At 45.7% G+C, this 24741-nt stretch overlaps 1 protein-coding gene across 1 annotated transcript; it reads left to right on the top strand.

Moving 5' to 3' along the window:
* Window positions 1–4175: 4175 nt before the first annotated feature.
* On the top strand, window positions 4176–24639 carry ZDHHC15 (zinc finger DHHC-type palmitoyltransferase 15). The gene is made up of 12 exons (XM_059859449.1): window positions 4176–4329; window positions 7224–7250; window positions 9365–9459; window positions 10144–10264; window positions 11219–11288; window positions 11660–11692; window positions 12769–12889; window positions 14039–14171; window positions 15339–15465; window positions 16029–16138; window positions 17275–17357; window positions 18371–24639. Exons 1-11 carry the CDS (start codon window positions 4188–4190, stop codon window positions 17316–17318), a joined length of 1023 nt encoding a protein of 340 aa, XP_059715432.1. The 5' UTR covers window positions 4176–4187; the 3' UTR covers window positions 17319–17357; window positions 18371–24639.
* The last annotated feature ends 102 nt before the right edge of the window (window positions 24640–24741 follow it).

Below are 24741 nucleotides of genomic sequence, written 5' to 3'. Positions count from 1 at the left end.
AGAGCTCCACCTGCTTCATTAGAGCACTGCTGATTAGCATGAGTATGTTCTAGCAGTTTCCTAATTTACTTTCTCCACTGCAAGGTAGCATCCATGGGTTATGTGAATGGTAGGACCACTGTGTGTGTGCACAAACTCCTGTGAAATGCAGGAGTCCCAGTACAGAGCTGCAAAATCCTGCTGAAATAACAAAAACTAGCTTTTCCTGGGGTTTCTGGGAAGGTGTTAATTTGTAAATGTGGCAGTTTATCCCACATAGTGGAGAGTTCTTAATGCTTGTAACAAAAATACAACTTGCTCATAGCTCAGTACCAATCCTCAGAGGATGCCCAAGGAAAGCTTTGCCTGGCTCCTCTGCATGAGCTGAGTGCAGCAATTCTGAGAGAAAGCCCAAATCTGATATGATAACATTGAGCATTTTAGATTAGATTTATCTCCTTACCTACAAGTACAGTGTGGGAAAGGACAAGATGGGCCTGAGATAAGGGAGGGTTGCTGTGTTTTCCTACAATAAAGGACAAAATTGGGCCAGCCTTGGGGCTCACAAGCTTTTTGAGCTCAGAAGGAGCTCAGGAGCCAGCCAGGGTTGGGTTTAGTTCCCATTTTAGCTCATGGACTATCAAATCTTCTTGGATCTCTGTCACTGATAAGCAAAACCACGTGTAACCTACCCAAATAAAAATATGTCTGACAATTGGGTCACTCCTTTATTTTACATGCCCTGGCTTCAGAGTAGTTGGAAAAGTTGGCTCTGCCCAAGGTCTGGCTCTCTGCAGCTTGCAGGGGTTGTAGCTGACTTTCCCCACAGCTCCAAGGCTCTTGTGTTACCAGCTCAAGCAAGATTTGGAAATGAACAGTGGGGAAGTAACTTGTGCAACATTGGTTTTTGAATCAGAATATAATTTTGAAATTCAGACAGTAACCCAGGCACAGTTTCACATTCTGCACTGCAAAGACAAACTGGATTTTCCAGTTGTGGTTTTTTTTTACAGGACAATTGAACATTTTCTACCATGAGTGATTTTCTCACAGGAAAGAGCATCTCAGTGAAATTGGTACCTGTGGGGTTTTCTGCAATGTTGTAAAAACTGGCATTTCTTTTCTGATTTCTACTGTTTCCTGATTTATTTTAGCTGGTTTTGGACCAGTGCCAGAGCCATCTTAGCTGCTGTCAGCCTTGGCCTTCAGCTCTTGGGGATGATGTGTTTCCTGATGCCCAGAGTGCCTCTGGTGAGTCACCACCATCTTCCTTTCTTTAAGCACCCAACAATTTGTTTCTCCAGAAGAACCAGTGATGATGAGCCTTGTTTAAATTACCCTGAAGCTGCTGGGACTTGGGGCTTTGTCTGCAGTCTGTGGCAGTCGTTTTGAACAGTGTAGTTACACTGTGGGTGCAACCACAGCTTGCTGAACTCTGCAGAAGTTCCTCTGCCTGTTTAAAGCTGTGTGAAATGTGTCTTAGCAGGAAACTGCTCATGGTCAGGGTTAAATTTAAAGATAGGGATGTTATTTAGAATAATCCCACTGTTGTATTTTCTGTGGAGCCCAATCAGGCTGCACACCCAGAGAGGTTCTGCTCTCCTTTTACAATTGGCTGAAGGTCAATTTAGCTTTTATATTTACTTTGAATAACACGTGCAGTGTTGATTTCTGGAAGGGGCATGAGGAGCCTTATCCCACTTATATCTCACTCCAGCTTTATCAAATGGGGAGCTACAGCAGAACCACAAGTGCAGAGACACACCCTAAGAGTCCCAAGATTTAAGGTCACCTGATTGTTCTGTTTCAAAGAGCTGTATTTGGGAATCTCACCTCAGATGAGCTCGTGGTTATATAACTGTGTCCCCTGGAAGCCCAGGAAACAAGAGTTTTGAGGATGATCCATCTTAGAGCACATAGAAAAACTGGCTGTTGAATGAAAGAAAAAGTCTGAACTTTATTTGCAGAGGCTTTACCTGACACAGTCTGCTCACTTCAGCCTGCTCTTTTGCTGTCTGTTGGGAAGATGCCTTCCTGCTTCACAGGAACATGCAGGGAAAATGTCCCATGGATGTGCTGTTCATCCCATCTGTCTCAGGAGAGGAGATTCTGTGAGCTGCTTCAGGGAGTGATCTAACTCACAAGAATGATTTTTAAATCTTACTGATTATAAAATGTGTTGCTGGCAAAAATATTCCTTCTCTGCACTTAGGCAGTGGGAGAAGGAGGGAAACAAGGGGGCACTCACATCTTCTTCTCCTAAATCCTCAAAACTTGGGGTGTTTGTGTTCTAATCCCCTTCCTGAATCTCCTGGGAGGAGGTTTTTCATATGAGTGTGTATATATATATATAAATAAATATAAATTTCTAGTTAAGCTCAGGCCAACCTATGTTATCCTGTCTGCAAGGCACTTTTGTACAACAGGAGATACCCAAAATCTTGGTTAAGTTCAACCACACACAGAAAATTAAAACAGGTGCCAAATGTTCAGGTTTTATATTAAAGGAAGAATTGAGTAGCTGGAGAAGAGGATAATACTGATTGTAAAGCCTAAGCAGGGTAGAAAAGAGGTTAAGACAGCTGTCACCTCAGTAGTGAACAGACTCTTTTGAAAAAAAACAGAGGTTGTAGATCATATCCATCTTAAAATAGTGGGAGAACTAAATATGGAATTACAGGTGTGGTCTGAGGATTTGTGGGTGATGTCTTAATTCATTGTTCTGGGCAGGAGAATGGCAAATGTGGTGCCTGTACCCAAAAAGAGAAAAGGGTTGGTAGAGGCAGCACAGCTCCGAGTGTGATCCCAGTAAGGGAAGTTTTAGAACAAATTCTGAAGGGAAAAAAAAAACCTTGCTGAACATAGAGGTGACCAGAAAGTGTCACAAATTACACCAGAGGTTTGTCAGAAGAACATTCTGTCAGATAAGTCATTCTCTTGATGAGAAAACTAATTTCCTTACCAGACATGATAGAGTGGAGTTAATTACCTGGAGCTGCAACTCAAATCACTGAGTGGGAATGAGGAGGCTCCTACCAGAATTCAGAGCAGTGTGGGGCAGGGGGGTTCTTTTTGTTTTCTTTTCTGTACATTAAATGCCATGTTGAAGAGGGCACTCCTTTTGTTCCACGAGTTGTCAAGAATCTGATCCTCCCATGGATATTCCATAGTACTAAGTGAATATTACATATATATTCACTTGTATATGTGTGTTTGTATATATATATATATATATATATATATATATGTGTGTGTGTGTGTGTGTGTGTGTGTGTGTGTGTGTGTGTATATTTACATACTTCTAGGTGTGTGCTGAGGGAATTGAAGGCAATACCAAGCTCTTGTTTGTGCACAGGACAGGACAGTGCTACAAGGTCCCGGGATGGGTCAGGAGGGGAGGCACTGCCGTGGGTCCATCTGGTGCCACCTCCCTGCTCCAGCAGAGCCATCCCAGAGCACAGGGCACAGGATCGTGTCCAGGCAGCTCTGGAATATCCCCAGGGAGGAGATCCCACAGCCTCTCTGCTCTCTTCCCCAGGGCTGGGCACTGCCCAGGGAAGTTCTTCCTCATGTCCAGCTGAAACTTCCCGAGCATTAGTTCCGCCGATGCCATTACTGGGTCCCCGGAGTAGAGCCTGGTGCATGCTCTGACATCTCCTCTTAGATATTTATGGATGAGCCGTCTCCTCCCTGGCTGCTGAACCCCAGCTCCCTCAGCCTTTCCCTCGGGGACGCTCCAGCCCCGCCATCACCTCGGCAGCCCCGGGTGTGCTGCTCTGCGGAGCCCGGAGCGGCCCACAGGGCCCCAGGTGTGCCCACGGGGCTGAGCAGAGGGGCAGCACCACGTCCCCGCCGTCCCCAGCACACAGAGCCGGCACGGGCGGGCTGAGGGGACAGCACAGCCGGAGCAAAGCTCCCTCAGCCGGGCTCGGCACGGGCGGGCTGTGAGGGAACAGCGCGGCCGGAGCAAAGCTCCCTCAGCCGGGCTCGGCACGGGCGGGCTGTGAGGGGACAGCGCGGCCGGAGCAAAGCTCCCTCAGCCGGGCTCGGCACGGGCGGGCTGTGAGGGGACAGCGCGGCCGGAGCAAAGCTCCCTCAGCCCGAGCGCCGCTGCCCGCCCGCCCCGCCAGGGGGCGACGCTGCGCGCAGGCCGCTCAGCCGAGTGCCGAGCGCGCCGGCCCCGGGCCAGCCCGCGCAGCCGCGCGCCGATGCGCGGCGCTGAGGGCGGCGGGATGGCGCTGTGGCGGGGGCTGCGCTGCTGCCGCCGCGCCTTCGCTTGGCTGCCCGTGCTGCTCATCGCGCTGCTCGTGCTCTGGTCCTACTACGCGTACGTCTGCGAGCTCTGCCTCGGTGAGCGCCGCCCGCGCCCAGCGGGGCCTCCCGCCCCGGGCCGCCCCTCGGCGCCGCCGGGGCCCCCGCGGAGCTGCGGGCGGGGGGCGCGGCGGGCCGGGGGCTTCGGCCGTTCCCCTTGTCCTTCTCCTCTTTCTCTTTCCCTTCTCCTTCTTCTCCTTCTCCTCTTCCTCTTTCCCTCCTCCTCCTCTTCCTCGCCTTCTCCCCTTCCTCCTCGCTCTCCTCATCCTCTCTTCCTCCTCCTCCCGTGTCCGCGGTGCGAGCGGGGCCCCGCGCCCGCCCCGGTGTCCCGAAGCTCCGATCCGGCAGCGATCGGTGCACAGGGACAAACACTTCAGTACAAGTCGAGTCCTGCTCGGGATCAGTGGGGGGTTTAGGGCGTGCTGCCCTGCTTTCCACCGGGTTTGTGCCCGGCCGGGCTGGGTGCGGGCTCTGGGTGCTGTCTGTCAGGCGTGGGCCCTTGTTCTGCGTGTCCCTGGCAGAGGAGGTGGCGTTTGAGAGGGCTGGGACAGCGATCCCGCTGTGAAAGGCGGCGTTGTTGTGATTTGATAACGTCCAGATGTGATTTATGAGCTAAACAGTAACAAACATCAGTCTGTGCCCTGCCTTACAATCGTTTTATGTTTATATTCTGAAAAGGAAAGAAATAAGTTACATGGGATCACGCTCAGGCGCGTAGTTGTTACAGTAGCACGGAAAGCGCTACATTATTGAAGAGGAAGTTTTATGCTGGCTAGTAATTGTATATTTAATGTAACAATTTAACTGTATGGTAAGTTGCAAACTTTCTTGGGTTTGTTATCTCTGGCCGGGTGTGCTATTGGAAAAAGGAGTTGTCAGCTCCTTTTTGTGGAGCTCCAGTTGTGGTGGAGAGGAGAGCTGGAAGTTTGGATTTGTGAAATTCTGAGAAGGAGCTGTGACTCCTCAGGACAGAGTAAGGCAGAAAAACGAAACCAGAGGTCCCAAAAGGATAGTTTGAGATGTTCCTGAGGCAAGAGCTGCCTTCTGGTGCTGCACAACAAACTTAAATCAGGTGTTTGTTAGGGTTGGCAGTGCAGTGAGACCTGCTGGTTTTTTCTCCAAGGGAGCTAGAATGAAATGCAGCTTCCTTGGTCTGTTTTAATCAGCAGCTTGGCAAAGCCCCCAAACACTTCATCACATTTATCCCATCTCTGAGACTGTGGGCTGTTTCTTTCAAGAATTCACATAGGATGATATCCCTGAGGTGCATGGAACTGTCATTAGAACATGTGACAAAAAATGTTTTCCTGAAACGCTGTCAGTCTTCTGAGATGTGCTCTACAGACTCAGAGGTACTGAACAGAGGCTGATCCCAGGTCTCAGTGCAGCTGCTGGAGGAGACTCGGGTGATTTGAGTGAGATTTGGGTTGGGGCTGTGCTGCTCTGCAAGTGCTGGTTCAGCTGGCAGGAGCTCAGCTTGCTGTGGAGAATCACAGCTTAAATTCATTAATGTGCCCACACCCACCTGGGTTTTTTGCCCTGTTTCTCTCTCATCTCTTTTATTTGTGTGTGGAGGAGTTTATCTATGCAGAAGTTGAAATGATGGAATTATTTCAGGATTTGAGCATGAACTGTTGGCCTGTGCTGTTACTTGCCAAGCAGGATGTTGTCTCTCTCCACGTTTCTAACCCAGCAAGGCTTGCTGAGCTGGCTGCCTCTTCTCAGCTGCTGGGAGCCTGTAAATAGTGAATGCTTTGTCTGGAATCTTGGTTTGCATTTTCAGCTGGAGCCCTGGAAGTGCTGTGGGGGTGATGTCTGGGAGGCATCTCCTGATGCTGGCTTTGAGCTCTCAGTGCTGGGGTGGCCAGTGAGTCAGAGGAGGCCTCAGTTCTTGTTTGGCTGGTGGCTGCTGCTGACAGCAATGATCCTCCACAGAACGTTTTGTATCATTGTGTTTGTGCTCTTGTCTCAGGTAAATCCTTAGCCAGGCCCTGCTGCAGGTGTGGTCAGGAGGGAGCCAGGCAGTGCTTGTGAAAAGCTCATCATAGCTTGATTGGCAGCAAACCAAAGGAAAAGCTAAAGTTTTTCTAATAGTCTTGTTTACCTGAAATTGGGTGGGTAAAGACACAGCAAAGATTTAGTTTCTTTTTTCATCTACATTGCTGTGTGGCACAGAGCTTTGTCTTCCAAGCAATGCTCTATCAAAATGTCACAGAACTCCCTGTTTTCAGCTCAAGAAAGCTGTCCTTGTCTCTTCTGTTAAACTTGTGTGCTGGCTTTTAAGATAATGGATGGATTTTCAAACAGTCACTACAAGAAGGCATTGAACAATGCACCTTTTGCTGCTTGCTCAGAGGGCTTCTGTTAGTAGGGGCTTTTCTCTCATTATGATGGAGTAAGAAGGGCTTGTAAAATTTCTGCTGATAGGTGGTGTAAAAACAATGAAGTCACTGCAGTTGCTGACTTGGCCAAAGCTGAGAAATGTCTAACTTTTTAATCCTGCTGATGCAGAAACGCTTTGGGACAGTGCTTACAGTGGAGGATCAAGACCACTTGGAGACCAGTAGACAGTAGCTGCAAGTATGTGGTAAATGCAGAGACAGAGGTGCTAGAGGAGCCCTGATGATCTTTTCATTGTCACCAGAGGATTGCTTTTATCATATTTCTCATGTAAATTATACAGAATATATTTTATAAGCAGGGAAAAGACAGCACAAGTAAGAGTGAGTGAACATTTTGCTGTGGGTGTGTGTGTGAGTGGAGATGTTATGGATGCTTTTGGTTTGATCCTGAGCTGTGGGCTCTCTCTTTGCCTCTTGAATTTGAACATTTTTCCTAAAATGGCTGTATTTCACACAGAAATGTTAATTGTCACAAACTTCTCTGGATTCACATTTCCTCTGTGGACACATGTTGTTTTGTTTTTTTTCCAGTGACTGTGAGCAACCCTGTGGAGAAAGGTATGTATGATAATTTATTATTTGCCATGCAACCCTGGTGTAAAAGGATTCACAAATGTTCTGGCTGAAATATCAGAAATATTTGCTGTCATTTTCTTAAAGGTACATCCTCTTTCAGTGTTTCCTTCCTGTAGCTGCACCCTCCTGAGGTGCTCAGCATGCTGCACCTCCTGGGTGCACTGGGAAATGCTCTGTCTAGTCACAGTCTGGGCAGAGCATGGAAAGGCTCTGATCCCTCTGACTCTTTCAGGAAGAGCTCTGTGTGTCTGTGCACACCCACACCCCTCTTCTCCCTTTCCCTTTCACATTTCCAGAGCTGATTTTACAAGCCAAACAGAAAATACTAGTTCCCATCTGCAGCCCACCTGGCTTTTTTTTGCTGTTCTGTTTGATCTTTCAGTGAAAGCTATTTTTGATAAGTTTTCTCTCTCAGTTCTGGTGCCCATTAACAGATCCTGAGTCACAGCACAGTAGGATTGCTCAATGACACTCTTGAGACTGGTGTGTTGGTGGGGGTAATGGCCATGTTCTAAGAATAAGGAGTCAGTGGCTATTTTAATATTTTTCTCCTTCTTTCCTGGAGGTGCTTTGGATGCTTTTGGCTAATCCAGGTGTTCTCTTGGTGACTTTCTTCTTCAGGGGTTATGAAGGACAGGAGTAGGTGTAGTGTAAGCTGTTCCATGAAAAGCAGTGCCAGCTGACATTTAAAGATCCTCCAGATTGCTGCATCCAGTAAATTCTCTTTCCTCTATAGAGCAGTTTTGATGTTTGGAATTGCTACAGAGAAACTGCAGAAAGCAGGATGTTAATGACTACTCTGCAGAAGAAAGTTAATTGTTCCCTAATCTGTTAGTGCATTTCCAGGTCAGCTTCCTCCAATGTGTTGCTAGGCTGATCAACAAAATTCAACCTGTTGAAAGATTTATCTCCCTCCATATTAATTAAAAATGGCTCAGCTCCACCTGTAGTGTGAGGATAACATCTCAAACCAGCTTGGAGCATGAGAATGACTTAGCTGTGATTCACAGCTCCTTCCCACAGTCCATCACATCCTTGTGAGATGTGTCCCATCATTTGCTGTCTCATTAGAAAGTCTCACTGATGCACTTGGCCTCTTTTACCAATTTTCACACAGGAAAAGAAGTGTTTTGACATAGTTAAGAAGTGTTTGAATTTTAGATTTCTCTTTCCAACTAGTTATTTTAATCTTATTTTCTAGAATTTGAAGCTTAAATGAAATGGGGAAACGAGATTGTTATTGCAATGAAATGATGTGTTTAAATAAAACTATCTTGTAACTTTGATAATGTATTAATGAGTTGAGTGTTAAAGAAATGGCAAATAGTCTGTGCAGCTGAAGGACAGCTCCTTTGGCTCCCTGTCCATGGAATGCCTGCTAATGCCAAAGGCTCTGGAGTCAGGTTTGCATGTTGAACTGACTGTTCTGACGTGGGCTGGTTTGCAATTCTCCCTCAGTAATCACAAGCCCTATTTTGCTCAATTTGAGGGAAGTTTCCCTGATTTATTGTATCAATTGTGGCAAATGTAAAAGATGTTTAATAAGAAATTTAGCTTTTTCTGGTGATGTAAAGCTCAAATTATTTCTCTCTGCTCTCACAAGAGGAGCATGGTGCAGGGGTGGACAGTGCACACTCTGCTTCCCACTGCTTGTAGTAGCAACTGAACCCCAATACTGGGAGGTGCAAAATTCACCTTTACACTGCTCAGCACCAGCCAGCTCTGCTGGGCTTGTGCCTGGGATGTGGGGAAGAGACAGGAATCCTCTCATTCCCAGGGATATGGGGTTGTCACCTGCGCTGTGGGACAATTCTCTGACAGCTCCATCTTCCTCTCTCACCGAATGGGATCAGGTGGAGCAGGGGTGGCTCTGAGATTGGTCACTCCTGAGCTCTGGGTTGCTGCTGACCCTCAGCCATGAAATTTAGCTGGACTGCAATAATGGGTGGCACTGGATGGACATCTGTCTTTTCCTTTCTTCCTTTTTCTTTTGACATTGTTGTGAAGAATTTGAATTATGTCCATTGTGGATGAAACCTTTGCTTAAGAAGTCATTATTCTGTTTCTGTTTTTTTCTTTTCTTGTTTTATTTTTAGTGGCCTATCTTGTAGTATTCCATATTCTCTTTGTGCTCTTTGTGTGGACATATTGGAAGTCTGTTTTCACTCTCCCAATACAACCAGGCAAAAAGGTAAGAGAGCCAACACCTTTCATTCCTTGCAAAACAAAAGCACAGATGTTAAAGAGAACTCAAACATCCTTCAGTCTAATTGATATGAGGAGGAAAGTCAGAGGCAAATGTGTCTTAATTCTTTTCAACCAAACATTTACTTTGTCATGTTGCTTGGATTACTAGATTTACAATTTTTTTCACATTTTGTTTTACCTCTCTGGGAAATACTTATAAAACACTCAGATTGAGGCAACAAAATGAGGTCAATATTTGTGTGGCACTCCAAATATACTCAGCCTTGCTCTGATCCTGATTGCAAGAATATAAATTCATAAATAGCAACTAATCCCGGTTTTAAAAATTTAAAAATATAAAGGTCTTGCTCACTAGAGAGGTGCTGAATGTGTTCTAAAGGTGAGTAATGGTGTTCATCTAGGGCAGCAATAGGAGCAATTCTAGCAAGTTGTTTTATGAGCCTTAATTTCAGTTTTTCATTTCTTATTGCTGCGTCTCTCACTATTCTGGCTCTCCAGCACTCACTACCTCCCTTTGTCTTCTTAACAACCACATTTGCCCACGGCATTAATCTCAGGAGCAGGAGGTAAAAACGTTTCCAAGCTCAGCTATATTTGAAAGGCTCCTGTATTTGAAAGGCTCCGTGCTGCCCGTGCTGAGTGCTCCTCTGGTGCCCTCTGCTTGCAGTTCCACATGTCCTACGCTGACCAGGAGCGCTACGAGAACGAGGAGAGGCCCGAGGTGCAGCGGCAGATCCTCGCCGAGATCGCCAGGAAGCTGCCGGTGTACACGAGGACAGGGAATGGAGGTCAGCCCAGCACAGAGCCCAGACCCACCCACTCACACCCCAGCAGCACAGGCTGGCACCCAGAGCATCCTGCTGACCAGCAGCATTCCCAGGCACCCACTGACTCCTGGTCTCCCTTGCTCATAAGAAAAGCAAAAAAAGCCTTGAGCCCTCTAATTCAGTGCAGTTTCCAGGTGCTGCCTTTGAGAAACAAGATGTTACCCTTTGGATTTACAGTCCAAAAGCCCACATGTGCTGTCTGTATTTAGAAATGGCAATAGAATAATCAAACCTGTCATAATTTTTACTTAAAATGGAGTCTGGCTTAGGGATGCAGCACATACTTCCGTGACCAGCTTTCTGGACTGTGTTCAGTGATTAAATGCCTGCTGCACTCCCTTCACAGCTTAAAGAAATCTGTGTTCATATTGGAGGCTCTGACCTGCTTGTTTCTGTCAGGCAAGCCAAAGAATTTTGAAGCAGGAATAAATAGGGAATTGTCAAAACAAAGTGTGGGTAGTCTGAGTAAATGTGGATGCAAGTGTGCAGCTTTGGTTTGTCACTTTTGAGCTGGGTGTATGAGTTAGAGCAGGTTTGGATTAGATGTTAGAAAGGAATTCCTTCCTGTGAGGGTGGTGAGGCCCTGGAACAGGTTCTTGGAGCAGCCTGGGACAGTGGGAGGTGTCCCTGCCATGGCAGGGGCTGGAATGAGATGAGCCTTAGAGTTCCTGCAAGCCCAAAGCATTCCATGGCTCTATGATTTTATGCTTTCACTCGTTGTTGCCCCATCTGCAAGTCTCTATCAGCATTATGAGTGTTGCTTACCTGATTGTGACCTGCAGCAAACACCAGGTCACCTGCTGAAGTGATAGAGGAAATAAAAAGAATAGTTAGGGAATGAGCACAGTGTCAACTAACACGTGAAAAGAAAAAGCACTTTTCCATTGGTTTGTGTTCATTTGTCTCTGATTGCAGGGATTCGGTTCTGTGACAGATGCCAGCTGATCAAACCTGACCGTTGTCACCACTGCTCTGTTTGTGCCATGTAAGTCATGGGATGTCCTTCACCCAAGTGCAGTCACCACAAGGTTTTGGGAGTGGGCTGCTCCTTCATGTGTATTTTTACACAAAAAGGTTCCCCAGGGTCTCTGTTCCAGCTGCAGCCAGCAGTGCTCTAGGGCAGAAATCATTCTCGAGTCTCTCTCTACACAAGGACCAAGGACATTGGTTGGTCTTCAAATACTAAGAAATGTTCCATCATAAAATTATATCTACCACAAAATACTTAGAGACAGCATCATTTTGAGCATCTATCGTGTAGAAGCCTCACAAAAATCAAAGTTTTGCTGTTGATCTGCAGTTGGTAATGAAGTACCAATTAAAAATCTTCCATTTTTCTTTTTTATTCTTTTGCAGGTGTGTGCTAAAAATGGATCATCACTGTCCATGGTATGTCCTAGATAACTGGTTTGTGGTTTTCTGAAAGGAAAGGCTACTTAGATATATTTCTGTATGCCTCTCATGTCTGTATGCCTCTCACATTTTAGGCCATCCATCTCTTTAGTTTGGGAGACTTATAAAATAATTGCACTTTGAAATTGCCTGAAATTAAATTTTAACAAATCATTCATGTTCGCTCCATAAGCCATGTGTAAAATGCTATAATATTGATACAATTTAAACCCCAACTGCTAATTCACTCATTAACTATTATTCAAATTTGAAAGGAACTCCAGCTTAGCCTTTCCTTTGGGCTCTCTCAGTGTTTCAGCTGCACTTGGGGTGCTTCTAATAACAACATTTGCACATGGATTGTTTCTGGACTGATGATGGTCAGAGACAGTCTGTGCAGAAAGCTGCATGGAATAATTGAGCTTTACACCTTTCAGAGTTCCTGCCACTACATTTCTTAAACTCCTCCTTTTATTTCTTAAAAAAAAAAGGAAGATTTAAGAATTCAGAAACAACACAAACATTTCCCTACCTGAACCTTCCTGGTGATCAAAATTGTAGAGGATTTTCCAAAGCTGAGTTCTGACACAAACACCCACTGGGTTTTTTGTACATCCCCGTGTTCCGTTCTAGAGCTGCCCTGTGCGTGGAGAATTCTAACCAGCTGTGGGGTTAACTGGGCTGTGTGTAAACAAACAGGCAGGGGTGAGGTGGCTCCTGAGGTCTGCAAAGGAATAAAGTAGCACAGAACTCCCAGCTCTGATTGCCTTGGCAGACAAGAGCCAGCCAGGAGGAACGAGCTGCTGCCTCTGTGACCCGTTTACCTGTGGTGCCAACCTTAAAGCAATTCCAAAAATGTGAACTGTGCTTCTCCTGGGCCCTCGGGAAGGGTTGGAGGGAAAAGCAGAGCCATCAGCTCTGTTCCCTTTTGGCCACTGAGGGGAGCTGCTCGTTGGCAAATTCGGTTGTGTGCTCCAGGGGTTTCAAACCCCCCAAAACTGGTTCGTGCTCTTTGTGTTACAACCACTGTGTGCTGCACCAATGCTGATTTCAACTTTGCTTTTGTCCTCCAGGGTGAATAACTGCATTGGATTTTCTAACTACAAATTCTTTCTACTGTTCTTAGCCTATTCTTTGTTGTATTGCTTGTATATTGCTGCAACAGTCTTCAAGTATTTCATTAAGTATTGGACAGTAAGTCATGAAATCCGGTTCCTTTTTCATCTCCTGTCAGTCTCGTGCGCTTCAGTGACTCTCGGTGCTCTGTTGCTCTCAGGCAGTGGAGGGGCTGCATTTTCCTGGGAGGTGTTTCCTGGGCCCTTTGGGAGTCCACCTCCCGTTAGACGTCCAAAATGCACAGAGCAAGCCTTCAGGAATTTCAGACAGTAGATTAAAAGTAGATTAATTTCTGGCAGAGAGAGGTTCCATCCCTTCCCTGTCCCAGTGTTTGCATGGGTGTCCCTTGGAAAGTCTGGCATTGATGTGTAAGGTCCTGGCAATGATTTGTACATATTTGCTGAAAAGAAGAAAAGGGGTCAAAAACCTTGTTCATTTTCTAACCCCCATAGGCCCAGTGACCCAAAGGAGGCTTTTATTCAGTAACTGCTGAATGCTTCTATGCAAGCAAGGCCAGCTGACAGCTCCAGTAAGACCCTGGCCCTTGGTCTTTATTTCTGGCTCCTCTGCTCAGTAATTGTGTATGTTTGTGTTTAAGTACCTTTGCTGTGCACTAATTGTTCCCCACACTCAGCAAGGCACAGCCCTGAGCCTGTGAGGTCCCCAGAGCCTGCCTGTGTCCCTGCTGGGCACCTCTGGCACCTGGCTCTTCTACTGTAGAGGGAAAGGAGCTTTTCTTCTGCTTGGAATGTCCCACTTGGCTTTTAACCCTTCCCCATCCATCTGTGCTCAGTTCTAACACTCCCCAGTAGCTGCAGGTGTGGAGGGCAGGTTTCTCTGGGCTTACCTTGAGCAAGGTGCAGAATTTTAATGTATGCACAGGAAACTCAGCAGAACTTAAAGGGCTTCAAGAGCTTCTGCCTGCTCATTTCCCACAGGCACAGGGTGCTCCTCATGCCCAGGTGTCTTACCTTGGCAGCTGTGGTGGGCTGTCTCAGAGCCATACCAAGGGTTAATAACACCCCCCACGCTTTGTGCTGTGGTACAGGAGGGGAAATGAACCACATTCATTTCTTTGTCTCTTTCTGCTTTACCTAGTAATATTCACTTTTGTCTGTAAAAGTCTGAGAACTCCCAATAGGAGTTTTAGAATTATATTTCTAATTACTAATAATTTCCATCTTTAATTTGTTCCCATCACTTGTTCTGTGTTGCTTTCCTTTCCAGGGTGAGCTGACCAATGGACGCTCCAAATTTCACATCCTTTTCCTTCTCTTTGTGGCAATCATGTTCTTTGTGAGCCTCATGTTTCTGTTTGGCTACCACTGCTGGCTGGTCAGCAGGAACAGATCCACTCTAGGTAAGGCTCTTCTGTCTTCCTTCTAGTAAGACACACCAAAGGTGCTGTAAGAAGGAAAAAAGAGAAGAAAAAAGACATTTGTTCTATTTCTGTAAATTCCTGCTGGTTGATGAGGGGAGGAAGATTTAAGATCTTGGTACAAGCTGCAGAAATTTGTCACTGCAAATGAGCTGCATTTGTTAGCTGGTGTGACAAAAGCTTTGTTAGGGAAACCAGAGCCTTAAAGTGTTGAAGTCCAATTATAAAAGTGTTATGCATATGTAAAACTGCATTTGCTGTGAAATGAGTGCAGCTTTTCAGGAATAATGGTTTGTTATGCTCCTGTGCTGGGGTGCACCCCAATCAGCTCGGTGAGCTTGGGAAACACAGTGTCCATCTTTACTGATAAAGGCAAAGAAGTTGTGACTGTAAAATCAAAGAAATTGCCATCTAAAATAGTATAATTTTGCCAAAGTAACTTTGCCTTTCCTCAGATAAATGTTCAACTTTCAAAGCTTTTGGGATAAAGTTTTGTAACAAAACAGACACTATCAAGAGAGAGCAAATATTCTGGTTTTATCAAGTTATTTACTTCAAAAGTTATTTTATGGGGCACTGAAGCTCATCTATCCCAAAACATCAGACCTGTGCAGCAGCTGAGAAGGGAGGTCAAACTGTTCCTAAGGCACTCAAGGTTCTTCTCTCCTTTCTTTTCTAATTTCATGCCCCACCAGAACCCAGAGTTTATTTGCATTTGTTTGTCCCTAGCGCTTGTTCATTCGAACATTAACAGATGAGGTGCTTTAAATCTGCAGTGCCATTTCTGGAATATGCACTGAACACCAACCTACTTCATCCTGCAGAGATTTTTACCTAGAAACTTTTACCCTCTGGATTTCACCAAGTCCCATGGGAAGATCTTTTAACTCCATTCTCTGGATGAAACCCCTTGTGCTTTGGTTTGGCTGTTCTCTAGGTTCAGTTGCACATCCAAATTCCTGCCTTCAGCTGGAAAGTCTTTACAGGCTTTGCAAAATGGGAAAAGCATTATTTTGAAACTCTGTAGTGCTGTGTCTCAATAATCTGTTAAATCATGTTGTCTTTAGATGGTTACAAGATGCACAACCCTCTTTCAGAGTGTTTCCATTGATTTTCATTTTTTTCCACTGAAATTGCCTCTGTTTGCAGAGGCTTTCTCAGCTCCAGTGTTTCAAAATGGCCCAGATAAAAATGGATTCAATCTTGGCTTTGTGAAGAATCTCCAGCAAGTGTTTGGGGAAGAAAAAAAGCTTTGGTTGCTGCCTATTGCCTCTAGGTAAGTAACCCTGCTAAAAGCTAAAGTGCTAAAAGCTGATGTAATTACAGTTTTTCACATTTTGTGTACAGGCTTAGGAAAGTGGGGGTTTTATGTGTCTTTCAGCAAGAGTGGGGCCATTTTCTGTTGGGTGTCAGGCAAACACAAGTGAGATTTCTGCCCTGAAGAATCTCTGGGATAAATTGGTAACATTTATACCCATTTGCTTAGTTTTTATAAATGTTTTCCTTAGTTCCCCTGTCACTTCTAACTGCCCACAAGTTAATTTTTCCAGGGCTTTTGTTCTGTATTCGAATTACTTGATCAAATTAGCACATTTACCTTCTGTTAAAAATTACCTGATTCCAGGCCACAAGTTTCAACTTTTGTACTCCAGAGACCTTGAAGAAATTAAGAACCAAAATGAAAGATAAACAGGGTGCCTTTCAATGCTTAAAGATGATTTTAAGTAAACCTGGGAAATGCTGGTAACAGACAACTTTGCAGAAAAAATGTAGAGAAATTGTCATCTTTTAGAGTCACTTGCTGCTTTTGCAGTGTCCCTCTGTCCCTTTTCCATGCAGCCAGGGGGATGGACATTTCTTTCCAATGAGAACCTTGAGTGAAGCTCGGAACCCTCTCCTGACAAATGAGGAGCAGTGGGAAGAGGATGGAGTAGATGAAGAGCCTCAGGGTAAGGAATTAGTGAAATTAGTTGTCCTGACCTACAGTGGCCAATAAATGAACTATAAGAGCTAATCAAATAAAACAACTGTGTTGGTTAAGTCCCTGAGCAGCTGGGACTTGATTAATGAGCACAGACTAAAAATAAGCTCTGCTTTGGAAACAATTCTTTCTTTTTTTAATAACTTTCTACTTGCAGGTGAATGAACTTAAAAGGTGTTTCAAGAATTGGAGAAAGTGAAGTTGCCACAAACTGAGAGCATTTACATGTAAATGTTGCTGCATGCAGCCCAGTTATTTGGGATGTAAAGTGGTGCCTGCAAGGAGAAGAATATTTAGATTTTTAAAGTGTATTTATCCTGTGACAGTGTGTGAAATCAGGCATGCAAACACCTGAGTTCAGGGATGCATTTAGGGAGCTGCTTTATACTTTGTCCAGCTTTATTTCCAGAGTAAATTTACCTCCTCTCCCTGTTGGGTTCTATACCTACACAAGATAACACAAATGAGTTTTAAATCCAACAAAATTGGCTTTAAAATAGCAAACTATGGCATTTCTGTGAATTTTAAAATGATTTTTCAATGTGATGCTTAAAATAACTCCTTTAGGAATGAGTCAGAGCTTCTTCCAATTTTTTGTAACCTTTAAATTCTCTGTATAAATAATTGGTTCTTCCAAATGAAAACAGTGGCAGTGAGGTGATTTCTGGCTAGATCAGACCCCAGACTAGGCCTGGAGCTTATATGAGGTCTCCCAGTTTATAGTGCTTATAAAATAACTGACATTTCCAGGCAGATGAACTGGATGAACTGTGGGTCCTTTCAACTGAAATATTCAAATTCTCTCTTACACAACAGAGGTAAACCAGTAAAAAATGTCTAACCAGAAAGACCTGAAATGTTCCACTAAAACTCCAAGACCTTTATTTGTCTTTGTGGCTTTAAAGCTTGTGACTTGGTTATGAAATAAATAAAGCCAATAATAGAGTAATCTCAGTTAAAAACAGCTGTTCAGCTCTCTCTGACAAGTGGTTGTCTATTTTTGTTTGTAATTATCCTTAAAAACACAATCCCATGCTTAGTGAAAAATGTATTCTCAGTGAGAAAATCAGATTTATTTGCCTCTAACTGCTTTGGTTCTCACAGGTTCTGGTGAAGCCTCATCCCTTGCCATAGAAAGGGAGACATAGCAGTGTGAAAACACAGAGGTGTAAAGCTGGATCAGAAAGGTCAGTGTTCCTTTCCTTATTTCCCTCAAAACCACTGCTCTGCAGGGAGTGGGGAGGTGATGTTGAAAAGGTTTGGGCTTTAGCAGTAAAATGTTTCTCCAGCTTGCCCAGAAATCCCTTATTCAAGGGGCCCTGAAGGGAAGCAGAGGCTCTCAGAGGCCCTGGGCTGAGTGTGGCACAAGTGACACCAGAGCCACCAGCACTCTGTGAAGGGGAGGACACCAACCCTGCAGCTCCTCTGGAAAACATGGCAGGAACAGCCCCTGCACTGACTTGGACAGTGGCAAGATGGAAATTCTGAGATCTGTGGGAGGTGTGGGAAGGTCAGGTGAGGTGTTAAGCTGAAGCTGAGCACAGCCAAGTTGCAGCTGGGGACACAAGGAAGTGCCCTGTAATGTCACATTAGCTGTCACTCTTCTCCAGGCTTTCTCTCCCCCTGGGAAAGGTGGGTCCCACAAGAGCTGACACCAGCTGGGGCAGGTGCTGCTTCCAGAACATTCCCTGCTCTGCCTCCTGCTCTGCCTTGGAGAACAGGGGAGGCCCCAGACACATCCTGCCCCAGGAGCTGCAGGCAGTGAGGAGGGCACAGTGTCCTGCTGTCCCAGAGGAATGGAACTGACCAGATTCCAGCAGCCTCCTCTGCTGTCCCACTGGCAGGAGGTGGGATTGCCAGGTGGGCTTTGCCCCTCTCAGTTCCAAGGCAGGCAGCAGCTGTGGTGAGGCAGAGCACTGCAATCCCTGCCTACCTGCCCTGGCAGACTGGGCCCCTCCACACTGCTGTCAGTGGGCTGCTGGCACAGTGTAGGAGTCTACCTTGTTCCACTAAGAAAAACCCCAGAGTGTTTTTCTGTCAGCAGTGGGGGCTGCATCCTGCCATCCCACCAGGGCAGGCAAAATCAGCATTTTCCTGTTGTTCTTCATGACTTTAAAATGGCTCCCAAAGCCCAGGTCAGCCCTCAGGCCCTCATAACAGCAGTGCTATGGTTGCACATTTGTATTTCTTTAAATTTCAGCTTCCCTCTCAGGAGCCAACATCCCTTCTCTTGGCAAGGACTTCAGTTTTGAGGGGCAGAAAACAGGTGGATCTTCAAGATGAGAAAACATCCTGAAGTATTGTCTGATGGGAATCTGCATTCCAGAGCGCTTCTCCAGGAATCCTGCTGTCCAGATGTCCCAAGGCTTTATAAATTTAAGTTACAGAGTTAACAGAACAATTTTACAGAGTGATTGTGGCCAATCTTCTTTGGCCTGCTCTCTTTGTTTTATAAATACTCTATATTTTTTATTCCAAATAGGTACAAATGTTGATGCGAGTGTGTTTCCAAAGGCCTTTTCATTTTGCAAACATCAGGGACTCGAGCTCTTGAAATTCTTCCAAGCCATAATATTCTTGGGGATGGTTATTTATTTTGAGGCTGATTCTTCAACCTTCTCTGACAAGTGGCATTTTCTCATGAATTTAAATTCTGAGTGAGTTCAGCTCAATGCAAGACAGACCCAGTTAAATCTGGCACTAAATTGGTAGCTGAATGGAAGTGTTGAAAGCAAAAGTGCTGAACATGCTCATGTACATGTGCAGCTGTGAGTGAGAATAAAATATTCACATTGCCAGTATCAAGATTCAAGAATATTGTGGCCATAGGTTTTTTAAAAACATTTTTAGGGGGGATGTTATTTTCCTTGAGTTTGGGTTATAGTGCTTTTCCATCCTACTTAGAGGCTTCTAAAATGCAAAAGGGAACCTCAGACAGTCCAGTTTGCATTAATTCCTAGGGTTAAAATATCATCTCATTCCTGGATCAGTGTTTGATGGAGATTTGTGTGTTCATGGAGGCAGAAAGGAAGATGTGAATTTGAAATGTGCACTAAAAGTTTGGCTCCAAGAGTCGTGTTTGGAGTTTCACTCCACAGGGGTGGCTTGAACCCCAAAATGCTGAAGACACAATTGGTATATTGAATTTTTTCAGACTTCTTCCCAGCTCAGTGCACTGCCTGGCTTCAGGGGTTTCTGCACTAAGAGGTGATCAGATTTGTTTCTGCGTTTTGCTGCATTTACGGTCAAAGAGGTGTATCCCTGATTTTGTTCTGGGGAATGGAACTGAGACTTGGCTGGCTGGATTATGGATATTTTTCTAGGCCTGAGTCCTTTTTTTTAATCTGCATGATTCAGCCCAGTCCATCATTCTTGTTTGAATTAGGTGCATGCTTGAAGTGTTGGCCTCTAAGATCATTTAGTACCATTTTCTATCCCATTTTTGTGTTTGTTGATCAGCCCACTGGTGTTGGCAGTGACTACAGGAGCAGCTGTGCATGACAGGAGAAAGAAGCTGCTGAGTGAGTTTGGTGATGGAGGCTTTGCCTACAGACTAAACCCCTTCTTCCTCTGTTCCTCTGCTGCTGCTGCCACAGGGAGTGTGTGTGTGAGCCAGGAGAGCCTTGCAGAGGTTCCTCCCCTAGGAGGAGGTGTTTCACTCCTGGCAGATCCGTGCCCTGTGGGCAGGATTTTGTCCCTCAGCCTCTGCAGTTTGTGTGGAGCAGGCAGTGCTGACCACCTTGGGATGTCTCACTGCTGAATTTGGTTGTGAGGGGCCAAGGTGGGCTGGCCCAGGCTCCTGTGGGTTTGTGTCTCTCCTCAGGGTGGCCCTGAACACTGAAAATGTTCCTGCTTCAGCCACCTGAGCCCCATCTGTTGAGTGCCTCTGTCACCAAATGGCTGCTGAGTGCTGGAAGGGTTTTTCCTGTCAATCTAAAGCTGCATTTCTCATGTAAATCTGGTGTTGGACCTTGTGCTGTGTGTGAGGCAAGGTGGCAGCTGAATTAATCCCCTCATTCCTGGCAAAATGTGCTCTGGAGGGGGAGCTTGAGAGGTTGATGGCAGCTAAACACAGCCAGAATTTAGCACCTACAGAGATATTATTTGTGCCTTTAAAAACTTTAAAGTCCTTGTATAGAAAACCAGGAAGGTGTTTTGGTGACTTTCTGTTTCATCCTGCCAGCTGAAGTGTATTTTTGCAGAGCTTGTGTGGATTTACAGGAGTTTTCTGAGCAGGTTCTTGTGCCCTTCCTGGGTTTGGCTCTGGTCACAGCCCTGCCATTCTTTGAGTTGTTTCTGTGCCAGGCAGCAGCAGCAGAGCTGTGCAGGAGCTCCCCTGCCTGCTCTTGCTGCTGCACTGCTCATTAGGGAGTACACAAAATCAGGGTTTGTCTTCTCCTACTAAGGCAGATATCTTTATGATGGCACAGGCACCAAGCCCAGATTGAGAAAGGGTTTTAAATGTTTCCAAGTAACTTTTATTCAGTTGCTTTTCTTGTAATTAATTATGATCACTTCTTCCCTTTCCTTCAAAGCAGCTCAGCCTCCTGTGGTTGTAACAAACTCTTGTTAGAACAACACAAATTTATCACTTCAGAGCCACTTCTCAATATCCACACATCAGATGCTGGAAAGCTTAATGAAATGTGAAACAAACCCAAAAGTTGTGTAAAATGAGGCAGAACAAAATGGGGAAAACCCACATGTCTGAGTGAGCAGTTCCATTTTATTCCCTTCTGCTCACTTAGGGTGATATCCTTATTTTACCCCCGGCCTTTGTCCTTTTTATGCTGAGTAAATGCACTGGAAAACAAAAGTTTCTCAGGCTGCTGTGGTCACTCTGCAGGTGACAAAAGAGAGAATATTCAGCCCAGTGTGTGATAGGTTTTTTTAACCTGCAAATGGCTCTTCAGGGGTAACCCACTGCAGCACCTCCTTTGTTTTCCATGCCCTGATCCTCATCCAGAGGCTCTCCACCATCATCACTGACAGTAAGGGCTGTATGGTCAAAGCTGTCCCCTACCTGCCCTGCCTGCACCCTCCATCCCAGCATTCCAGGAGTGGGATTCACCCCCCCAGTCCCATCCACACCAAGGACACTGCAGCTCTGGGAGCTGGCAGTGACTCCAGCTCATCCTCTGTGTATCTCACACTGCCTGTGCTGGTGGCCCAGCATTCCAGGTACACCCTGAGCTCTCCACGTGCCAGGAGCAGCCAAAGTGTCCCCACTGGGATTGCCACCAGTGTCACTGTCACCCTCTGGGTGTGTGCTGTAGGTGCAGCTCCATTCAGGGAACCTGGAGAATTAAGGTTTGAGTCTCAGATCTGGTGCTGGTGTCAGTGTGTGGCTGTAGGGGCTGCTGAGGTGTTCCACTCCAGCCTGGAGCAGTGTGGAGGCAGCAAGGGAACTGCCCCAACCCCCTCCAGGGGCTGCTTCCTCTGCTTAGCACTGGCCCTGCACTACAGCTTTCTCAGCTATGAGCAGCTTTTCCAAGTGATGTCACCATGGGAAAAGAGGGAACTCTTGCTGGACTTTACTGTGATGCCTCCATTGTTATCCCTCTGCTCCTGGATTCATCCTCTAAAATGACTGACCACTAACAGCCACCTCCTCACCTCCCCCTTCCTTCTCTCCCATTTCCATTCAGGTACAAAAGCCCAGACAGAGCATCATACTGATGTTTCTCTGTGTGCAATTGTCCTAAGTCCAGCCCTGGGCCAGCAAGTCCTGCCCAAGGAACCTGGACTTGTGCAACCCTCACTGCACTGCCAGGTTTCTCTTGCTGATTGGAAGGTTTTGGAGTAGGATAATTTTGTTTTCCTTCAAGCAGGGAGCACTTCTGTATGTTTGAGGAGGCTGTACCCATTGTGTGTGGGGTGCAGTCCCTGGTGAGAATCAGGAAGCTTCCAAATCACACTATGCAATGAATGTTTGCTTCCTGGGACAGACAGGAGTGGATTCAGCAAAATCCACACCAGCTGCAGCTCTGTAGTTCTAGATGCTGGTCTGGAGTGAAAGCACAACTTGATGCATAAAGTCTGTCATGTGATATGAATGTAAAATGTAAAGGAGGGGGAGAAATTCCTATTTTCCCCTGAATTTAGCTATGAAGAATGATGTACTGAGCAGTTACTCTGTGCAGAGTTACTCTGCTGAGCAGTTACTCTGTGCAGAGCTGAGGCACTCGTGGAAGGGTTTAATTAGCAGGGGAAGGAGCCACTGCTGACCTTGTTTATTAAGCCAGAACTAATTAACTCAAAAGGGTCATGTTTTCATTTCAGTGACTCCTGTGGTACAGATTTCTGAAATGGATCCATAGTACTTGAAAATACCTCAATTCTATTGATATTTCTCCAATTCTATCAGCTTCTGCTTTATTACAGAACACTTGCAAACCTGAACTCATCCTGAACTGACCAGATCACTCAGATCACTGAGGTGTTTGCATGGCAGAGGGGCTCTGGTCTGGCAGACCCTGCACTGCCTCTGCCATGGGCTCTTCCTGCCCCGTGCTGCATTCCCTGCCCTGGTCACAAACACTGAGCTCACACCCACTGCTGCAGGGTTTTAGTCTCTTGTCCTTTTTCCATCCCACTTTGAGTCTTCCCTCTTCCTCTTGAACATACAGTTAAATATTTTCAGCTTTGAGCTGCTTGTGCTGCTTTTTTGGATACTGTGAAGGTGAGTAGGTGTCATTTTATGCAGTTTTGTGCCACATATTTTATTTGTAATTAATCTCTGTTTGTCAGGTATTGGTTTGTGGTTCCCATCATCAGGCCCAGCTGGCTTTGCTTAGAGCAGGATACCACTTCCTGCATTTTCTCTTTCCTAAAAGCCTCATTTCTTCATTCTCCAGCTTCCGTTTGGGATGTAAACCTTGTGAAATAAAATGTAAGTTTACATTTCAAATACAAGCCTGTAAGTTGCTCATGCCTGCATGCTCCTTACAATACTATTTTTTTCTGTATGAGGTTTTAAGATTTACAGCAGCATTTGTAAAACTTTAGTGGGTAACAGCCATTGTTAAAAAAAATAAGAAATTATGCTGAGGGGGGGAAAAAACCACAACCCCAAAAAAATCCAACAAAAAGGTCAAAGGGATCATCTCTGCTTCTTATTCCTGCTGTGCTTGAAAAGAAATGCCTGCTTGCATGCAGTGCTGTCAGACAGCCCTGGGACATGCAGGTAGCTCACCTGATAGCTTCCCTGATGTTTCAGCACTTCCTTGAGTTAAACCTTGGACTAAACCCCATGGGAAGCCTGAAACCCAACAAAATCAACCTCCCCCTCTCCTTTCTAACCTGGGGAAGGTGTGTGCAGCCCCTTCTCAGCACTTCCCTCTGTAAGAGAAACAGAAGCCCAGAGTGAAAGTGTTGGTGTATTATTCCCCCACCTTTTTCTGGAGGATCTGGGAGATGTGTCTGGGATCTCCAGATGTGTCCCAGAACTCTCTTGGCATCTGGAACTCTGCTGATGTCATGAACTGCTGGGCTGGTGCAGGTGACCTTCCCTGGGAGGGACAAGGCTGTGCCTGAGAGCTGTGCTGAGGAGGTGGAACTGTTCTGATGGAACTCCATCCTTCTTTGGAATTAACTACAATATGGAATGGCTTCCTGCTGTACTCATGGAGCTACTCCAGAGTGAATCCAAATCCACTGCTGGAGCAGGGACTTTGGGTTAGGAACACAGGAATTAGGAAAGGTCTTGTTATTTTATAAATTTATAATCTGCCTGCTCAGATGGCTGCTCCTCATCTGAAAATGCTGTTTGTGGTGCAAATGGGTCCCTCAAAGATAGAACTGAGCTAAATGTCAGGCTCAGAGAATGGCAGAGCTGTGGTGTTGTCAATGGATCAGGAAGGTTTAGCTTCCTCCAGAAAAGCCAGGGGGTTTCACACACTGGAAAATGAGGCTGGAGCAGAATCCCACTGCAGGGGCTGCTGGGGGTCAGGGGGAGCCCTTTGGGAGCTCCCTCTGGGGCAGGATCAGCACCTCCATTCCCATGGAGCTGACAGAACTGGGACACAGCAGCCACCCCCTGAGTGGGAACTGCATCCAGCTGCTGCTTAGGAGCCCAGCATGGCCTGGGGCTGGCAGGTGTTCAGTCAGAACCAGGGGCTAAATACACATCCCTCCCCCCTAATTCAATGGGAAGTAATTCTTTTGCAAGGAATGTCACACCAGGATTGCTGCCCACCTTTGGGGTGTTGTGTTCAGGACTTTAATGCTGCTGCTGCTGGCATTGAGACTTTTGATATCAAATGGGTTTTTACAAAAGCCTTGGATACTCATTTTTACTGTCAGACCAATGCTCTGACTATGCTGATGCTCTATGGAGTTTCACTGGCATTTTCCAAGTGTTTGTACAGTTTCTACAGCTGAATATCCTGTATGTTCTGCTTTGTTGTTTTCTATTATGGTTTATACTGCACTGCAGGCAAGGACTGCATTAAAACCATTTTTGGCTAATTCATTAGACTTGTGAATGGTTATTTCCTATGCTCAGGCTGAACATTCCCTCTCTGGAAGTGTTACACAACTTTAATTCATTGGAATTACTGCTTGGAACAG

This window comes from Haemorhous mexicanus, chromosome 14 (assembly GCF_027477595.1).
Source record: "Haemorhous mexicanus isolate bHaeMex1 chromosome 14, bHaeMex1.pri, whole genome shotgun sequence".
Classification (NCBI taxonomy): domain Eukaryota; kingdom Metazoa; phylum Chordata; class Aves; order Passeriformes; family Fringillidae; genus Haemorhous; species Haemorhous mexicanus.
The sequence above is the reverse complement of the archived record's forward strand: the minus strand, read 5'-3'. Positions and strand labels throughout refer to the sequence as shown.

Excerpts from the sequence above, each read along its gene's own strand:
- ZDHHC15 (XM_059859449.1), top strand. The coding sequence starts at position 4,188 with ATGCGCGGCGCTGAGGGCGGCGGGATGGCGCTGTGGCGGGGGCTGCGC. Across the intron at positions 4,330-7,223 it reads CGTCTGCGAGCTCTGCCTCG|TGACTGTGAGCAACCCTGTG; the intron begins GTGAGCGCCGCC and ends TTTTTTTTCCAG. Across the intron at positions 11,693-12,768 it reads ATGGATCATCACTGTCCATG|GGTGAATAACTGCATTGGAT; the intron begins GTATGTCCTAGA and ends TTTGTCCTCCAG.